General features: G+C 41.6%; 2 protein-coding genes across 8 annotated transcripts in view; one reads left to right on the top strand and one right to left on the bottom strand.

Annotated features, from left to right (window-relative positions):
• Positions 1-156: 156 nt before the first annotated feature.
• Positions 157-4,073, bottom strand: EDTP (Egg-derived tyrosine phosphatase). 3 transcript variants are annotated; one of them, XM_012359839.2, is made up of 8 exons: positions 3,817-4,073; positions 3,403-3,534; positions 2,981-3,320; positions 2,357-2,901; positions 1,597-1,916; positions 1,086-1,518; positions 599-967; positions 157-530 (listed from the first exon to the last, which is right to left on the bottom strand). In XM_012359839.2, exons 3-8 carry the CDS (start codon positions 3,065-3,067, stop codon positions 362-364), a joined length of 1,923 nt encoding a protein of 640 aa, XP_012215262.1. In that variant the 5' UTR covers positions 3,068-3,320; positions 3,403-3,534; positions 3,817-4,073; the 3' UTR covers positions 157-361. The 3 variants fall into 3 exon arrangements, with proteins under 3 accessions (XP_012215262.1, XP_067205734.1, XP_067205735.1); XM_067349633.1 differs by having other exon boundaries at positions 2,981-3,534; XM_067349634.1 differs by having other exon boundaries at positions 157-506; positions 2,981-3,534.
• Positions 4,074-4,365: 292 nt separating this feature from the next.
• The window catches only part of siz (Brefeldin-resistant Arf-GEF family protein schizo), a 39,367-nt gene continuing 23,094 nt past the window's right edge, over positions 4,366-20,638 (top strand). For 2 of the 5 annotated variants that reach the window (XM_067349612.1, XM_012359836.2), the window contains exon 1: positions 4,366-5,015. In XM_067349612.1, coding sequence (XP_067205713.1) covers positions 4,774-5,015 — 242 coding nt within the window. In that variant the 5' untranslated portion in view covers positions 4,366-4,773. Of the gene's footprint in view, positions 5,016-14,450; positions 14,980-20,638 lie in introns of those variants that run through there. The other 3 variants (XM_012359832.2, XM_012359831.2, XM_012359838.2) reach the window with 3 other exon arrangements.

Here is a 20,638-nt window from a genome sequence, read left to right as displayed (position 1 = left end):
TTAATTTGAAACTTTTCATTAAAGTCTATTTCATTTATAAATTTATGTAGACATTGCAATGGCTAATTGATTTTTATCTTATTAACAATGAATTAAAATTAATCTTTCAAAAGAAGTAAAAAGAAACGAAACAATAATATATTTATCTATAATATGTAAATACAAAAATATTAAGTTTTATTTAATTATTTGTATATAGTGTGCTACATATATAACAGTCCACTTTTGACAAAAACAATAATATACATATTATATTATTTTCATTTTTATAAATTGCAGATTATAAAATTATCAATTGTACAAAGATATTATTAACAATGAATTTATGCTCCTAGACAATCGTTCAACAACATTGTAATCATTAGGATGTGCGTTGGGTGGAAGTCATTCCAACAATGTTTCCGATATATTGACCAAGACCAGTTGATTCATCCTTTAATCGAAATCCATGAGGTCCGTAAGCTTTATAAAATATGTTTCGAAGACAATGTAACCGTTCTCTACGTCTAGAATCAAATGTGCGATATAACCTGCAGTTTTCATAAAGAAAATTGAAATTAAATGCCGTTTAATCGAGAAATTTACACTAAAAACTTACCGTGTAGATAACACAGAAGCAGAAGATACGGAAACAGAAGCTTCGTCCTCAGTTTTGTTTTTTGATCCTTGTAATGTGCGCATAGACATGCAAGTTGCGCATAAAGATTTGCAATCTGAGTCAGAAGTCAATACATTTTCCGTATGTGAAGCATTAGCAGTTGTGGAGCCGCATAAACTACCAGTCCCTGTTACCAATTGCCACGAATCGCACGAAGACATCGAGTCGTTTCGTTGTCGAACACGAGAGTTATGCGGTATAGGAACGCCGATCGGAGAAGTACGATTTGCATATAAAGATGAGCGCGGCCCTTGTGCGGCAGCGCTTTCTTTATTTGGAGATACAGTAAGTACTCCAGGTACAATATTCCTGTAATATAAATATATCTTAAAAAATTCGATCACAAACTAAAACAAATAAATGTACGATTAATACACGTGATCAATATTTTACAGAAATCTTTGAAAATAAATAAAGAGAAACTTACATGTTTCGAGATTCATCCTGAATGTCCAAGAGTTCTGGAAGAAATACCGCTGGTGGATCGCTATCTACACTGCTTTGTTCAATAGAACTGGATGAACTGTTCCTTGGGCTCGAATTAGAGTTCATAATCAATTCGAACGACTCACCATCGATAACGAAAGTTTCCAATTGTGAGTCGCTACGTCTCGATATTCTTTCGTAACGTTTGTGTATACTAAAATGTTCGTTTTCAATGTATTTTAAGAAATCAAAACAGAAGAAGAGTATTTCTTCCCCCTTGTTGAGTCGGTCCGCTAAATCGTGTCCGAAAAGCATCCAGTCATAGGCGATAGTGTAATAAAGTAGTTGATATGAATTTAACGATGTATGTATCACTCCATCAGCCCACAGACTAATTCTCAGTAATGAAATAAATAATGGTGTGCGGTCCCAACCTGTAAAGGATATATTAATCTCCTTAAAAGGTACATTTTTTTTTCAACATTTTAATATAATGTGTTCTCTATACGCACCTGAGATACAATGAATCAATAAGCCACTACTACTATCACTCAAATATCTCAATACTAATCTTAAATAATTCTGTGTTAATTTGACTAGATCCCATTCTGTATATCGATCCCAATTGATCCGTAATTGGCTGGAGATTGGGTCTTCAGGTACGCAGATTGGCGCATCTATGTAATTCTGATGCCAGTCAAACATCAAACCCTTCGATCGATAATCTTGGTCTCGGAATTCCTTGAAGAATTCGCATCCAGGATATGGCAGTGAAATGAGATTAAATTGGTTGTACCTCCTTTCCTGGTCTACCTTCTCCGATGAAGTTACACTGAGAACAAAAGATTTTTCTGTTTAAGGATTTCTAAAGATGGATTCGCAGAAGAAAATAGACTGCTCATGTTAAGAACTATTATTATGGAACTTTACTGTGTCTGCGAAGGACATCTTATTGGAATAGTTATTGTCTACATATGCAGTTATCTTTTGCAAGCTACATATCATCCGAAACATCATTACAAAGTGTAACTTTTACCGTCAGGTTTGTCACACATTTATAAATATTTAACAAAACAAATAGTCTTAATATAGAGCCGTCTTTTTTTCTTCTGCCTTTATCATACAGATTATTTCTTTCAAACTATAATACTGATGTTTTTTTAATTTACAGAACAAAATTTAATGATTCCACTTGTTTCTTCTTTTCAAATATTTGGTCTATAAAACGTAGCACATAAATACAAAAAATAAGATATTATATATCATGCTTACGTCATCCCATATTTAATTTTCTTCTTCTCAACCATGAAGTCAATGATGGTTCCTACATTAAGAGTCCTCAGAAGTTCTATGTCATTGTGTCTGACTTTATTTTTCAAGTCAATGATTGATTCTTCCTTGAGTAGACTTTCGTCTACCCGTGGTACTGGTTCTGTGGTGCTAGCGTTGCTGCTTATAGCTATACTAGATAGTAAGAAATCTAATCCAGCTCTTCCAAACATTTCTGGACCACTGGATAACGTTGCGGATCTGCATACATGTCTACCCTTGTAAAGTATTACTGGAATTGGGAATCTTGAACGACATCTGGCGAATCTTGACTGTGTTATCAATTTCTTGAGCTTATTCCTTAAATGTACATTCTCGTACATTGGCGGTGTTGTATCACACTTCTTTGGATTATGAAGTTTTTCATGTTCTAATATTACAAGATAGCTAGGATAATGGGAACAAAGGTCACCTGCACTATTGTCAATTGTAGAATATTCATAATCAAAGGCTGCCAGTAACATACATCTTTGCATGATTTCCTGACACTAAAAATATTTGTTTCATTAATTTAAAAAAAATTTAGTACTTACATTCATAATTACAAAATATATTTGTGATAATTACTGTAACATCTGCATCCTTGGTCCGATAGGTATTCTTCGTGAAGTATGTAATAAGATTTCGTAGATTGTCTATATTGATTTCAGTCATGATTCGCTATGTCTTGGGCTAGATGTGTGATCCCCAATTTGCCATAGAAATTGATTGTGAGAAATCTTCCCAAGAGGAGGCACTAATTTCTTATTGTAGTTATAACTAAACTCACAAGGCATTAATTGCCAATATTTTACATTGCATATACATAAACAAACATGAAATATAAGATATGTGCATACAACACTGCAAAGTCAAAATTAAATTCCTCTCTTCGTAATTCATCTTCGAGTGTGGGTGTGATCGAATCCTTTATATATGCACAATCAATTATTATTATTTCTATTATATAAATAATAGCTTCATTCATCACACATAAAACATTATATTACCTTTTGGAAAGTATATTGCCAAAAGTATAAGACAATATACTTTGGAAAGTATATTGAATTCTCAAAATATTTTGAAATGGCCTTGAAAAACGGTGAGCCAGCGAAATTAAAAATCTTTGTATTGTAGACTATCTGAAAGAAAAAGATATATTTAAACTAGGTTTGCTCGACGACAAAGATCATGCGATGCAGTACATTTATATTTTTATCACACAGACACAAAACGTTATATTTTTTTCAATGTATATTACTATATGTTGAGATATATCTTCGAAATTTTGATTACTGTGACCTCGAAAAATTTGTGTTGTAAACATATGAGATTGCTCGCGCATTTTGCCAATTGGAACGTGTCATCGTCGTTTTTATTCAAAATATGCAAAAATTTGCATGCGTAATTTGCATTTAATTTACCTTTTCTGCACAATCGGGAATACAAAATGATTTTGCACGTCTCAGTGTGTTTGATTTTTTCGCAGTGTCACTTACGAATCGTTCGTATGCGATATCGCACAATGTCTTATCGCGGTCACATTTCCGTGTTTCTTATTCTTTATCCTTTTAAATTTTAGCCCTGGACTGAGTAGTACAGTACCACGCTTTTTCTGTTTTAAGGTTACCACCAATCTCACAAGCATGGACACAAGAAAATAACTGGACCGGCTGTGAAACAGGGTGTGCAAGTTCACTTTAAAAGGTGGGAGGATCAGCCTCAGCGACATCTTCCGTACGACATTCTGAAATATCTTTGTTTTTTTTTGCAGTTATCGACGATCCAGATTATCGACTAAAGAATGCGATATCGACCAAGCGCGACCAGGATTTTGTCGCATATGATGATATTATTTGAACACTCGGTGGCAGCACACGTGCTTTGTCGCCGACGAGATACACATGCGCAGTCAGTTTCAGATTCAACGGACCGGTGGAATCGAACTCGGCGCGGTTCGACGTTAAGAAACGTGAGAACGCGGTTCGTTTCTCAATATGGCGAGTGAGCGATGAGGGGCTGTCGCATCGTGCGTGCCTCGTCCGGCAGTGCTCGTGGGTTACAGTGACATTCGTACGATCGTGTCGTTGGCTGTAATATGTTGACGGTGTTCCGCGACGCGGGCTCGTGGCGCGTCGTAAGTCGGCGCGCACCTCTCGCGTGATCGTGAGGGGTCGACGACGGCGGCGGCGGTGGCGGCGGCGGCGACGACGACGACGACGACGACGACGACGACGACGACGTGCGTTCCCCAACGTGCGTTCCCCAACGTGGGGTGGAACAGCGATCCGTGCGACATTCGCGAAGAGGCGCGAGAGCGAGATATACGCGGCACGCGTGCGACCAGAAGAGCGCGCGGTCGGCGAAGGTAAACAAACGACATGAGCGCGGTCCTCGGCAGCAGTGTCGGTGAAACGGCGTCGGCGGGCGCCCTCCTGGACTCCGACGTCGAGGGCATCCTCGAGGAGAAGAATCAGCTCATCAGCCGCCAGTATGCGGAGATCGAGAGGCTACAGCGCGAGCTCGCCGAGGTCGTCGGCGAACGGGACGCCCTGCTCTGCGAGGTGTCAAAATTCAAGTTCGAGCGCGAGATGACTGACCTGAAACGCCTGCACGATGACAGGTATGTGAACACCGCTCATTCTTTGCTTCCTCACAAAAAAAGGAAGGTTAGAGCTCGGATAAGTGTATGCTTTCCCCCTTTAACCGCGCTCTTTGTAATTTCCTGCAATTTTGTTTCCTTCTCTTTCTTTTCCCTCCAACGCCTGTATTTCATTTTATGTGCAAAAAGATATAACATGAAGCGGAGAAAAGAGCAGATCTGATTGCAATGGAATTAATTCATCATCGGGCGAAAGTCTCGCATTTTTTTTCATATTAATGGTAATGATAGTACGTTCACACGTTTTGCGTGCATTCTCTAGGCGTTTTACACTTGAAACGGTACAAAATAATGCGCGGCTTGGACGGAGAAAAAAATTGAAGTACGCAGAAAGTGTGGAAAACGCGAGCTGAAATAATGAGAGAGAGATTTGTCTCTTTCAGTCGCATTCTTTTACATTTTTCCTGCTCAAAATGGGGCGAGTATATGTATATAGTCAACTGCCATAAAAACTCGCAGTTTTCCTTGTGTAAATGAGACGGTGAAAATATTAAGAATTATAACACAGCACTTCTCGGATAATTATATATTAATGCTTTGAAAGTGAGAAAGAGAAGGAAGGCAGATGTAGAAATTGTGACAAAAAAAGGGCGGATCCATTTTTTTTCCGCACGTTTAGGCGCGTTTTTCCTACGACTTCTCGGTATTCAAACCAATTTATTTCGCGATTCGTATGCGTTTTATCGTCGTTCATTTTCCAGTTTTCACGATCTGCCATGGAGTTCTAGCGTGAATCGTGTTACGAGGGTGGTTCACCCTCGCGCGAGTTCCATGTCACGTTTTGCCCCCTCTCTTCGGAAAAAGCCATCAAATATCAATCATCGCGAAATTGATATTGCAGCAGCGATCGTGCGATCGCGACGCGTTTTCGCACAAATTTCACTGTCGTGTCTGACGGATATCGCGGGGCGAGTGACGTGATATCTGAAGCGAAGGGCGCAATTCGCGCGAAGCGGGATGTGCTTTTCGATGCTTAGATTAACTCTTTACTTAGCAATGTTACTCTCATGACTTTCCCGTTTGTTGTAGATTTTTTATTTCATCCTTTTCCCAATTCAACAAATAGAGCATACAGATCATTTGCAAGAATAAAAGTAGAATCCAAAATATTTTTTGAACATTTTCAATTATCTTAGAATTTGCTCGATTTATAGAAAAAAATTAATAAATTTGAACGTTTACAGTAATTTATTGCAGACGATTTAATAGAATTAACGCGTCATCCAATGCATTATTTCTCTGAACAACTGTTTTCTTAGCTCTGAAACGATCTTTCTTATCGAAAGGAGAAGGTTATCATTTATCACATCGATTTTTAACGTGATATCCACAAACGAGTTTTAAATTGCAGTCGTTATCAAAGTTTATTTAAGAAATTAATTTAAGTACGTTTATAATCAACTGTTTTTCTTGCAAAAGCTGATTTATTTCATCCGTATTTTTGCTTGAAAATTTCTCTGAGAAAAATGTGTTGATGATCTCAGAACAGAATGCATTATCTGGTAGCTTGGACACACCCTCTATTCGCTCATGCCGTTCAATAAAAATCATCGATGGCGCATCGTCATTAAGTTGAGAGAGTCGTTTATTTTATTCACTGCTGTTTACGTTGACGTTTCCCGGCGAATTTAATATGCTGCGTATGAAACCGTGACGGTAATGCGAGTTATTAAAGCGTACGTGAAACGTACAATTCCGCGCGTTTGTTCACCGTTATCAATGTACACGCGCGATACAGATAAATTGATAATCTACAATGGGAGGAGGATACCGCATTCGTGTCATCGAATTCCAGATAGAGGCTGCGCTAACCGTCTAGTCGCTAATGCGATACGCATTTATTCAACGTAAACATGAAATGTTGCGGAACACAATTCGCCGGCTCGCAGTTTATCTCGGTTCTTTTCTCATCGCGCAAAATGAATGCGATGGTGCAAACGGAAATTGACGGAGTGTATAGTAGGTATTTACTGAAATGGGATACTTAATCAACGTATTAATTAGCAGTGAAACGAAGCTAATTTTCAATGGTTTGTTAGCAACATTCTCCGAATCTTTCGATTTTAAGACAAAATTTTTCCATTCGAGACGCACGAATGGAAAAATTATGTACTACAAAAATTCCCACAGAAATTGTTATTTAATTTTTCCAATATTATTGTTCGATAATATCTCGACGAGAATTTGCGTTACAAATTTTTGTTATAAAATTGCAAAACTACTCAATATTTAAGTAATCTCTACATTAGCGATGTGTTTGCCTCCTTTTATGGATAACGCGTTCGCAAGAATAACAGATATTATTAAATTAAAACACGCTTGTCGGAAACGGATCGCATTAAAATCGTATCATACCTTAATAAGGATAACTCGAATGCGTACGTTGCATTTATAAGCGTGTATTCCCCTTAATGCATTGTCGTGAGAGTACGCATAGGGAGTAGCGCCAGACACAACGACCTGGTAAAACAAGCGCGCGTATCGTCCATCTGAAAAAAGCGTACGCGTACAACGCGCAAGACGTTCCCACACGATAGGCTCTCTAGGGAAGGATATAATCGCGATATGTGTCGCTACACAGTGCATGCTGTAATAATAATTACCAATTATATCAGGAATTACTTTGTAACTTCTCGCGCGCTTCCTCGTTATCAATCTTTGCCGTGACAGTTTACGGATATGTAATTTTCCCGGCGCATTTACTAACTCGATATTGTTTGCAACAATATAATCCTCATAAGCTTGTCGATATCAGCTGCCCGACATTGTAGATATTTTAATCGTGCTCTTAAATAATATGTAATATATTTATTATAATATTACTATAATATTTATATTATTATAATATTTACGTTTATTATAATTTATTATTTATTATGCTATAATATAATATTCATTATAATATTTTGGAAAATATCGAGAGAATTTGGAGGCTGCTAGTTTTAAACGGCTGCTGCGACTCGTCGCCTTTTTCGCGCGTTTTTAAAAGGAAAGAAATCACACCCGTAAATATAAGTGCTTAGTAATCGCGGCGACAAAAAGAGATTCTTTGGGACTCCCCAAAGTAGCGGCCTTGAAGCATCCTATTGACCTGCTAGAGGATCTCGCTTTGAAGCCGTCTAACTTTACGCTCGTGATTTAATACATCTGGGTTGCAGAACCGGTCGGTCCCGAACTCTTCGGAAACTTTTCATATGCCTGAGCTCTTTATCTCGCGGTACGCGCGAGCGCGCGAGCACGCCCAATTGTGAATGTCGCGGGACCGTGCACGAAACTACCGCCACTCGCAAAATGCTAATCGAGCAAACAGCGCGTGACGCAAATGACGTGCCTGATTTATTCGTCGAATGTCGGCGCGCTTGTACGGACCGTCGGCGATACACACGAGGAGGGGAGGGGGCCTCCAAAAAGGAGTTTGTCGTGAAAAGCGTTTCGCCGCGGTGCTTGACGGCGTATTTTCGTCCATAAAAAGGGATCGCGAACACGCTTCGATTACAATATTGCACGACGAGGTCAACCGGTCACGCCAAATATATCCAGCGCATAATTGCTCGCCCTCGTACGATCGGGTGGTTGAGAGATATTTGACACAGATTCGCGACCGCTCGCGATGCATCCGGTGTTGCCCATTGTTTTCCAGAAATTTATTGCGCCCGATATCGAAGGGATTCAAATTTCAGACTCGTACGCGCGCGTTTGCGACAAAATCTTTCGCTATATTTCGATAAATAGTCGATTTCTAACACCTCGCGATGCTCCCACGTTTCATACTTGACTTTATCAGCTGCGCAAACAGTTCGTCTCGAATATTTCCATCGAATAAGTTCTCCCTTTCGCGTTTTACGTCAACTCTTACGTCAAGATCGACAAGATGTACTTGCCGCAAATATTTACCGTTTCACAAAGTAACATATCTAAATAAGAGTGATTATTCCATTCCATCGATTAATCGGAGAATTTCAATTTAAAATACGGGACGAGCGGATATTCGTAAACATCGATAAATTAAAATTATTTAATTAATTTCATTGGAGACTGCACAGACGCGCGCGAGGATGTTTTGTGCCCGAAACTTCAAGTGGAGATACGAGAGAGATGGTTGGTTCGTCTGTCGCGAGCATGCGAGCGCAGCTTCTTGTAACTCTCGAAAATTAAACGCTTCTCTGGTGGTTTTGTGTATTCTTCAATAAATGGTTGTGGGAACGCCCGCCACGCGTTTCCTCGTCCTATAGCAAAAGAACCGACGGTCACGGCTCGGGAAAGTCGTAATACGCGGTCGAAAAGAGATTTATGCTTCCAAGAAATGGCCCATGTTCTCTCTCTCTCTCTCTCTCTTCTCTCTGTTTTGCGTCCTCTATAACACGCGTCTGTGTCTTCTCTTCCATCTGGTCCGGACATGTTAAAACGATGTTGTCGCATGACACTTACCCTCGAGCTATAACAAGTTTTCCTACATCCATTTTCGTAAGGTTCTTTTCTTCTCCAAACTGTTGCGAACATTTTCCTGCGGCAAACGTTTTTTTTTTTTCTTTCTTTCTTTTCGTCGCCAACAAATCACAGCGAATTTCGTAAATACTTCACAATTCTCGTAATTTACTTCAATTATTTTTTTGAACCACTTTAAATCGCGTGCGGTCTTACGATTATTCAAATGGGCGCCTCGAGAATATATACATTTGCAAATGTAAAGGTCATGCGATTCCTCATTGCGCAGTCCTTCAATACTGACATTACGTCCTACGGGAGTCGCCTTACCAGCTCTTTTTGTCTTCATTGAGCAATATTTAAGCATCGATTGACTCTTGATCGCTCTTGTATCGGATGTGGGCAAGGCTTTCACGGCGGTTCCAAAGTTCGAGTTTCTATTGAAACGATTAGCTGCGTCCGTTGCGTGACTAATTGGCGTCAATTAGCATCGGCGATTGCGAAACCGTTAATTATTAACGTAATGCGTGCGCGCGGGAAACATACTGAGGGGAAAAAAGTGAGAGTGTAAATATTTTTGTTGTCGCCTGGTGAGAGGGCTGCACATCTTTTCTTCTCTCTTCTTCTCTCTTCTTCTTCTCTCTCTCTCTCTTTCACTGCACGACGATGACGACGAAAATAGTTTATTTCCCTGCGGACCTACTGCGAGGACTGTGGACTTTTATTTCCACTTTGCTACCGCGTGACGAAAGTATTGTATCCCGCTTAATCCGTTATTTACGGGTCTGTAATTATTTTCAGAGTCTATTATTAATTAACTTACGCAGTCTCTAGATTTTGTAAATTTTAATTAACGAATGTTTCTCATGCTCTACTAACTCATTGCAATTCATATCCAATATTAATGATTACGATCTGATCTTTCTCAACGTTTCTATAATGTTTGTGCGGCGTGCGTGTGTGTGAAATTAGTTTCTGGCATAAAGATATTTAATTTTTTTTTTCTGCAGTTTTACACAAATTTAATTCATATAATTTTGAGAGTTTTTTTCCGATAAAACAGCTCTCTTAAGCTTGAACGATTAATGCTTTCGAGGATTATGTTTGCCGTGATTCTAACGCTGAAAGATAGAAACTGCTGCCAAAACGGGCTGAGAGCTGGTTCGTATTCCATGCCGCGAATCGGACGGAAAGAAATCAATCTAACGAGAAATTGGAAATTCTAAGCGAGTACTAGTAGCAGGCTCGGCAAATCGCATTACCAGATAAACAGGTTCAGCATTTCGGCCAAGGTTGTCGGTCGCAGCGACGAAGCGTCACTGCCATCACTGTCACTATCGCATCCTCGCGTGTGCACGCGGTATACCTGTATGCGTGTGTGCCTCGGAGTGTGCGTGAAATCGTCGCCTTGTAGCTAACCAGTGACGCTCAACGGGCTTCACAAAAAGAAGCGTGTAAGAAGCGTTAAACATATTGTCGTGCGCATCGAAAAATCTAATATCGAAACCTCTCTCTCTCTCTCTCTCTCTCTCATTGTGCAAAAAATTTTCCATACATATATTTGTATGTACATATATATTCGATAGTGCTATTTATATCCAGCAAATAGGATCGGGTATCCTCTGGAGACCGAAATTCTACAGACTCTTTATGGACTCCGTAAATAATTCAGTTATGCGCTTCTATAGTTAGCCGGCAGACCACACGGACTAGAGTCTAAATCTAAAATTTCTCCGACTACTTTTAAACTCTCCTAGGGCTCTCCTCGTGTCTGCAAAAGGGAGCAGCGGTGTAGTTCCTTCCGTCGAAATTACATGCTCGCGATCGATAGATAAGGCACGCGTGCCGATCGAGGTGGCCCGAGTGTCTCTCCCCTCCCCCTCCCCCCCGAAGGTCGATAAACGGAAGTGGACACACGCGTTCCGCGAGCGTCGACGCACGAAGGACTAAAAATGCAAATTGCGCGCGACACGGAACCGATATTATTCGACGCGTAGAGAATTTTGCGTCATCGCCGTCGCGGAGCGCGTTCGCGCGCTGTAGTCATCATCGCACAATACTGCCGCGAGTGGAGCGGGAAATAACATAGCTGACAACCGGTAGAATGGACCGTTTTGTGTGATTTCCCGGTTGCTGCGTGACTACAATGTTTTGAATCATCCCGGCGAGTGTCTGAGATGGACAGTGATTTAAATATGGAAATAGGACACCATTCTCTGTTACGACTTTACTTTCTGACTAAATCACGCGCGCAGGCGTCTGTATTCATATAGACGATTACTGACGTCGGATTTTCCGTTATATATTTTTATTTTATTTTTGATATCACACCGAGATGCTCTAAAAAATAGTTTTTTTTTTCCCCCTGTATAAGTCTTTTCCATCGCGAAACGCTCACTCGGTAATTAAATTGTTCACGGCGCAGAATCACGGTTTAGGCACAGTGAGCTTCGCCGCGCGTCACTTTTATTTTGTGATGCACGCTCCTAGAATTCACGCTACACAGGGTGGATACACGGGGCGGTTAACAGCCCGGTCTGTTATAGATATGATGCGCGAGCTAAATGGATCGCAGTATCAAAGCGGCCGCTTTGCCGCTTGGCCGAAATATCGCGCCGGGGTTCGGCTATTATCGATTACTGATTGAAAGTATTCGGCTTGGTCGGGCAACGTGGGACGAATACGTCGCTCGAAGCGCGTATCTGGGACAGTCGGACATTTCTAACCGAGTACGGTAACTTCGACAACTGGTTGATGAGCGCTTATAAGGGCACGATGTATCTCTCTCGCTGGCCGCTCCTAATGCGATTGACGTCGAGTGCGCAAAATCGTGCGGCGCTGACATTTATACAGGATGTTCGCATTCGATGCGGAATTTATTTTCAAATTATTTTAAAAATAAAAATCGTACGTTACACAACTTTCTGCAAGCCTTGTGGCGTATAATTTCTATATACTTTTAGAAATATAAATTTAAATCGGTTGGGGAAAAAATTGCGGTAATATCCTTTGTTAAACATTAAAAGAGTCGTTTTCATCGCGCGAATTGTGCTCAGTGTTTGGAACTCTTCTCGACTGTAAGGATTTCATCTAAAAGATTAATCGAGATATGAGATTCCGTTGTTTGTTTGATTCCTGATGAGCAATCCGCCAAAGAGCCTTCTCTTTTATCGTTCTTAGGAATTATTCATGTCACGATGGTTTTTATAAAGAAGAAACGTGGCGTTTGCGGCGTGGAATAGCGCCACGTGCAGCGACCGCGCCTATTACAGCGTAACCGGCCGCTATAGTTTACGACACATCAAACCCGCGAACTATTGACACGAAATGGTGGCGATGCACGAAACTACGAGACAAGTGTGATAAATCACCAGATTCTCCGTCGACTATTGCCGTCGTATTACGCCTCGGTGGGGGTGGTGGTTTATTGTCACAACGTGCCAGCGTATTGTACAAGAAGAGACTCTCTCCCGCGCACGCGTCCCGTTTGCACAATGTGCACGGAACTGAAGCGTCGAAAGATTTCTATCTGCCGTAGATACGTGTGTGGCGGCAGAGTTGCTGAATAGAACATGCGGAACATTCTTGTAGTTTCATTGACACACCGTAAAATCAATACTTCCTCGTGTGATCGGCTCCGTCTTCCTAACAACAGCGGCGGTAACTCTGCACGTTGAGAGAAAAGATTTTGATAAAAGCGGAATCCAATTCAATTTAATTTAACATTCCATCTATTAAGTGGATATTCAATATTCCATTTAGTCAGAAATTTTTTTTTATTACATTCACGAAGCAATTTAATATATAATTTAAAAGATATTTTATACCTTTCCTTTTGATCGAAACATTTCAGTTATTTTTATTCATTTTTATTCCCAGCAGATTTTAATTATGATTAATCACATTTTTTTCTCGACTTTTGATATATATTTTTTGCATCATCTTTATTTTTCATCGACGGAAAAGCCGTACAGTCCTTTATATTCGTTTCGCTGCAGCGACCAGCGATTCCTTTGCTTTTATTCGACGTGAGCAGAAATTACTGTGGCTGCATCAGAAATAACGCGGTTGCTTTTGGATTTGAGAATTGCGTGGGGTTGTAGCTAGCGAGGGGGAAAAAAGGTCGTGAGAAGGGTGGAGTGTCCTCTCTGTAGCGACGTGTAATTACGCGAGTGCTTTAATGTCTTTGGTCACGCGAGTGTCAAGGATCGCCGGTCTCTTTTCTTTTATTGTAAAATTAATATAACTGACTAGAGATCCACAAATTCGTCTCGTATTATAAAATACGAAATGCAGATATTGCGCAGACTTTTTACGCGTGTAATGCATGATTACACTTCACCCCTCCGACTCGTTCCCTTTCGTTCACATTTAGCACCAGTAATGCACTTTCTCTGTCCCTTTATTAATAAATTACATGATATATAATGTACATATAATGCGATTTAAAAAAATCGAAGCCGGGGTAATTGCGTTTCCGCGTCGAAGCGACGTTTAAATGCGACGATTAAATTTTTGACATTGCGGGCACGAAAAAGTATGTTTCACATCAGATATCCGCGATTCCATTGTCATTCTCGCGCGCTCATAGCTCGATCGAAGTCTGCATTCATCGAAATTACGTATCTTTTCAAGCCTCGCTTTTGTGCTCGGTGAATGCCGCGATTGGTCGTGCAGTGCTTCGAATAGGATCGTCTAGCCGGCAATTAATGCACCCGAGAGCTTTTCCGGTGCGACGGCGCGCGCTTCACGGATGCAAAGAGGAGGCACCGTTTTCATCTCGATCTCACGCGCGGGAGCAGAAGCAAGGCGGTGTAGCTCCCGTACACGAAAGAGAGCAACAGAGCAACGGACGTCGACGTCGCGACGCAGGAAAGACTGCGAGCGTTGCGTACAAGGAAGAGGAGGAAGAGAGAGGGAGAAAGAGGGAGAGAGGGAAAGTGAGGAAGGGTGAGAAGGAGCGAGAGAAGCTAGACGAGAGATTCGTGGGGACAAAGGGACGTCGTCGTGACGGCGCAGACTCGGCGAACGGGCGTCCCGACGCTTTCTCCCCTTTTACACCGCGATGCTGCCAGTGCTCCTCTAACGATTCACGTCGTACTTTCCCCATTCACGCGCGTCGCGGAAAAACGACGCGCCACCCCCGCGCCGCGCTTCCCATTTCTCTCGTCACTTGTTTCCCTACGCGAGGGCGAACGAGCACAATTTGCTTTCCGATTCTCCGCTTTCTTGACTCCGTGTGCGCGCGTGCATGCATGCATTGTGTTTATATGCGTGTACACGATTACACACGCGCTGATCACAGGCGCGTGCTCGCCGTGTCGTATCTCGGACCCCCGTCGCGAGTGCATATCGAGTGCGACAACGACGACAACGACCACGACCACGACGACGACGACGACGACGACGATTGTGCGTCATAGACCCTACCACACGGCCGGTAGACTTCGGTCTCGCGATCGAAAGTTGTCCCGAGACTTCCGAGAAATAGTATCACCAGGTAGATATAACTCAACAAATAAAATTTATTCAAAGGAAATAGCATTGACATGTAAATGTGTTGGTTTTTATGTCTCTCTCTCTCTCTCTCTCTGTCGGTTTCTGGCCAAGTCGATACTTGGTCGCTGTCGCTCTTAACGAGCGATTCGTGTATATGTTCGATATCTGTGGGTCGTATGTTGACGTTAACCGTGCATTAGCGTTATGGATATTCGCGAAAATAAATACCGTTCAGGCCGAGTGCACTCTCGCCGCCCACGCGCGCAGCGCGGCACCGCGAATGTGCGCCGGGCGCGCGGCTCGCAGATGCAGATTTGCATGGTAACGTCCTGAGCGCTGTGAATTGTGGTGCGACCTTGCGGTTGGAATGTAAAGTGCTAAACCGGCGAAAGATCGTGCAACCACGGATAAACGATCGCCACGTGCACGGTGTTGCAATTACGCGGCACGTATGTAACACGGTGACCTTATTTCGTAAATGACAATCTTGCATTTTTGCAGAAGTTATATTGCTTCGTCTTCAAAACAATTACGATGAATCAAAGCTCATTCTCTTCGCGCTAAAGTGCCGGTTTTCCATCACGCGTGCGGTTTCCACGGCCTTGGTTTATATTTTTTTTTTATAAATCAATATTTGCTCCAAAAATAAAAAAAAAAAACTACCTGTAGCAAAATAGATAATCGACTTTTTGCGTTGAATAGAATTTCATCATCGATTCATGACGAATGCGTCCACAATAACGCCACTGCTGTACCGTAGAGTTTTGCATGAACATTGAGACTTTCAGTTTATTCAAAAGTGGGCGTCTCGCGGAGAGATAGCCATACTTTCTACGCGTTTCCACCGAGAAACCGTATATTCAATTCGATTAAGATAGATCGCCTCGTTAATTATATATATTTTTTGTTTTTCCGCTCGTTTATCGCACGAATACGCATCTTGTATCGCATGGTGGATTGCATTATAGTTTAACGACACATTTCTGCCTACGTTCTTACGCGCACGTGGGTAAACTTAGCATTAAGGGGAATGGTCGATCAAGGCGAGTCGGAGTACGTGGGTTGAGCGTGAACCACAAATGGTCACAAGACCTCGCCGTCGCGTTGCCATATTGCCAAATTGTCCGTGTGTCTGTGAACGTTTCTACCATACGGCACATTTTACCGTATACTGCCTCCAATTTGCGCAAATTTCAAGGCAATCAATTAACATCGCGATCGAGCACGAGGAACACGCTCGTCTCGCTTTATTTGACTTTTTGCATTGAGTAGGAGTCGGTCTAAAAATAGAACGAATGAAAGTGACGAGTCTCTTTCACTCCGCCGGAAGAAAAGTATCGAACGAAGAAAATAAAATCAACTGTAATTCAGTGAGCTCTCTGGTGTTCGTTTTAATGAAATCTACGACGACAAATCTTTTCTAAGAGCTTCCACGGAACTCGTGCTGAGCGAAACTTGATTCCGTGCCAGTTCCCCGGCCCGAGTTTCTAGCACGGCATGATAAAATAATTGGATTGCCGTGAAAAAGGGCCAATGCCAGTAACTAGCTTCGGATTTTCCCGAAATAGGGCGCGCATGCCTGCGCATCTAGTTGCACGCAATTTCGCCGGCTTTGATGTTTTCAGCGAGCCGTTCTCGAATCGAGCCTCGAGATCTTTCAAAGCGCTGCTCGACGATAAAGCTATTTTACGGCGAATTTTATATTCGCCGTATAATCTAGCGACGGGAAGACGCGACGCTATTGATAATAAGTGAGCGTAATGAAAGCGTGAAAGGTTCCGGCTGCCAACATTGTTTCGTTTACTGTGCATTTCGGTGTATTGATTTTTTGCTGTTTGTTTCGCCGACCCCACGCGCGCCCCACGATTCCACCCTTCTGAATCATTCACCATTACTTCCGATGGTGGTGGCGCGGCGGCGGTAACAGCCCTCCTTAATAGCGACGCGGTGGACTCGCGTGCTATTCCGTCACGTTTTGCTAATTCCGATCGAAATGACTCACGTTCGAGCGTGAAACAGAGGCGCGTTTCGTCGTTTATTACGCCTAGACGATTTGACAGAACGTGACGTATCTATTTCGCGAAGGGCGCAGTTTACGGCCAAAATCCTAAATTCGGATACGGGAGGAACTCGCGGTAGATAAATCAGATCGGTGTATCGCTCGTGACTGGCCGCGAGGAACACGCAATATTCAACGGGGGATGTTGTTTTCGCCCCGGCGTGCGAAATGGAACGCGCATGTCACGTCGAGCAAAATTTATTGTCGCCGATATTCATCGTCCACTATCGCGGACGTTTCTCTTTTTCTTCTTTCTTTTTTTTTTTTTTTTTTCATGCCGCTTTATATTCACGTGCGAATTAAAGGACAGAATAGCGAGCGCTTTATAGAGCGCCCTTTTCCTTCTTCTCCCCTCCGCGCAATTTTGCAACATCGATCGGTTTGGAGTTTACGGCTTCGACGAGGATATACACGTCCCCATGTGGTTGCCATACGGCCGCGGAGTCGTCACGGCACGCACACATGATGTGCGTTTCACGCGGAGAGAGATCTGCTACCGATTACCGGCGTGAAGCGTAAGTCGATAACGGTTCGGTGACAAAGAGATAAAAATAGATAGAGGTATGCTGTTTCGCTTTGGGGAAAGTACTGTTCCGGAATCTTCGTTCGATAACGACCCTCGGGGTTACGTCAACAGTGGAGGAGTAGGAAACGTAGTGGGCGTAAATTGACTGAAAATGTCACGCTTATCGCTATCAACTGCGATATAAAATGTCGGGTAATACTAATCTGAATTTATACTTTGCAAATATGTTAAGGTCGGAAAATATAACAAAAATCATTTTCACGCCTGTATAATTATATTTTTTTATGTATCTAAATATAAATTATCTATAATACAAACAATTTTTCACTATAAATCTTCTATAAATATATATATAATACGTTCATATATCAATTTATATGAAAAGAATGAAGATAATGATATTGACAATGACATTACATATCGTTGAGTTTATAGATAAATATATTTCCACTTTACACGACCCTCATTTTAGTAATCGATGAAGTACATATAAATGATCGATTTGGCCGCCACGGCGCCTTTACCTTTTACATACACGGCTCTATCATAACGATACACGGAGATAAGATAATGGTTTGCTCCTCGAAGTTGCTATTGTTCTTAAGTTTCACCGCGATACTCATTATCGTATAATACGCGTGAACATTTGGTACCGTTTTCGGCTAGTTCAATGCTCGGTGTAATGTGTTTTCTGAATGCATGTTCTAGGAGGGGTCGTTACAGGTATAGACTTTTACACTTTTAACATTCACGTACACATTTAGATACGCGCGAGTGAATGTGAAATGTGAAGTGAAAGTAAAATTGATAGTAACCATCTGGATATTTTTTTAATGGTGAATGTATGGCCTCTGATGTGAATATAAAAAAAAAAATATATATATTTATAAAGATCGCTATCGAATTCTCATATTCTCATATTCATAAAGATAAAGATTTGATAATTAGAAAGCCTTCGTTGTTTTTTTTTTAATGAAAGCGATATTTAAAAATTCGATTTTCGACGACGCGTCGATGACGCATCGGTCAGGTTCTTATCGTACGTCATAAATTTGTGCAAATTAGTTGACGGCAGGAAGTTAGTTGACGCGGACAGCTTAATAATTAGAAGTTGGCGCGGTGTCGCGTTGTTGTTGCCGTTATCTTCGTTCTATTCCCGTGAAAATGTTTATTTGCCGTTTTAATTGCTGAGAGTCGGTCTTTATTGTGTCTTTGCCAACGTAATTACTTAAAATCGAGACGCCTCGACGTCTTCGTCGAGGAAAACTCGACTTTAGCGGTTAGCCGCCCGTAGAATTTACCGTTGAAGAATAACACGGCAGAGAATGGAACGGCCAATATACACGTCTGTGGAGTTATCGCTGCGCAATCCCGGGCGGAGATCCTCGCGGCAACGATCGGCATAAGCGCGCCTTAAAAGCACGACTGTAAGTAATCGCATCGGTGAATGGTACGCCCAGACTAGGTCAGCCCATAACTATCGCACTCTATTATAGACAAGGTCGTTTCTCCCACCCATCTGTTCCTCGAATGCACGGCAATGCACTGTAATATGCATTATTGTATAGTTTAATACAGCGGCAAAAACGCAAATGGAACGACGTGCCCGGAGGAGGCTTGCGCTTTCGAAAAATTGCCGTCTTACAACAAGCACGGACGCTACTGTGAATGTTAAAACGATTCGCATCAAAGGATACTGGAATTACTGGAAATACCGGATTATTTTGTCAGAGAGAGAGAGAGAGAGAGAGAGAGAGAGCAAGTCGAAAAATTTCCAATCGAATCGGTGATTTCTGCAGGATTTTATATCGAAACGATCATTCTATTCCGATTAAGAATTTATCATGTTATCGTGAATAGTATCTACAGTAAATAAACACACAACAATTATATATGCAGATTGTTAAATTTATGCTGGTTATTTTTAGCTTGCTGAAATAATTTAGTAAAAACTCACAAATTATGTCAAGGTCCACCTTGAAATTTTTGCGCGAGAAAACATCAAAGATTATACAACATACCGCCGTAAAATTATGTTAAAGGCCGCAGCCTTTTAATCGCACTACGGTAATTCGATCGGGGCGCACCATATTTAATACATTTCATAAACGACATTACGCATATTATTAGTCTATTTAAAGGATTTCCGAGCGTAATAACGAGCGATATTAAACGCCATGGGAATCGCTCTTTATACGCGGGCTCATCGTAATTACCATTGTGCTTGTAGGAAGTGCATAATAGAGCAGAAAGTGAGACAATCCTCTTCCTGAAAAAGCGATAGCGATAGCGATAGCTACTTGTGATCCGAGAACAATGGTCGCGGAGCCGAGGACCTACACGAGAAGCTTTTCGTCGTGTTACGCGCGTTACGTTACATTTCCCGTCTTTAATTTTTCAGAAGTAGAACAGTTTTACCCGCAGCGGCGTCGGATGCATCAGAGCGCACCAGACATGCATAATCTGTTCGTTAACGTGTTGATTGCAGGCGCTGTATCTGAATATGTTCATAGTCCGCGAGATAAGTGGATCATGTAAAAACATTTGCCGTAAAAAATCCGATCGCTTTTCTTTTTACAATGATTCACTTTGCGTTCACCGTAATGTCTTGTACTATTATTGGATTATTGACAAACGCGCGATAATTATCTTTTTATTATTACACCGCATTCTGCATAGCAAGAGTCATCATTCTTCATCGAAGAAAGAATGAAAAGAGTTAAATTCGCGCTCTCTTGCCGCGTGATCAGATATTGCGGCGCATTTAATCAAATGTTTAGCTGTTTTCGGCGAGTGTCGATGCGCGTACAACGGCAGCGAAGTCTATTTCAATATCAAAAAGAGAAAATGTCGAGCGGCCGGCTGGAAAGAGCTAAAACCGTCGTTGACTTGGAGCCAGCTTGGGAATATTTTCGCATCGGCAGAAGAATGCGCAGGGCAACCACTCTTCGTGAATCGATCGGGAATAATTGTGTACCACGTGAATAATTGACGCTGACATTACTGCGATACGCGCGGAAAAATAAGGAAATCTCGAAGCTAACCTCATTCGTTTACAACCCTGATAACTCTTTT

The sequence above is a fragment of the Linepithema humile genome, chromosome 2 (genome assembly GCF_040581485.1).
Source record: "Linepithema humile isolate Giens D197 chromosome 2, Lhum_UNIL_v1.0, whole genome shotgun sequence".
Classification (NCBI taxonomy): Eukaryota; Metazoa; Arthropoda; class Insecta; order Hymenoptera; family Formicidae; genus Linepithema; species Linepithema humile.
This window is presented reverse-complemented; position numbering and strand designations above follow the sequence as displayed.

Coding starts and splice junctions, on each gene's coding strand:
- EDTP (XM_067349633.1), bottom strand. CDS start 3,067: ATGACTGAAATCAATATAGACAATCTACGAAATCTTATTACATACTTC. Junction 1,917..2,356: donor AAAATTAAATATGGGATGAC/GTAAGCATGATA, acceptor TTTTGTTCTCAG/TGTAACTTCATCGGAGAAGG. Junction 968..1,085: donor CAGGATGAATCTCGAAACAT/GTAAGTTTCTCT, acceptor TTTATATTACAG/GAATATTGTACCTGGAGTAC.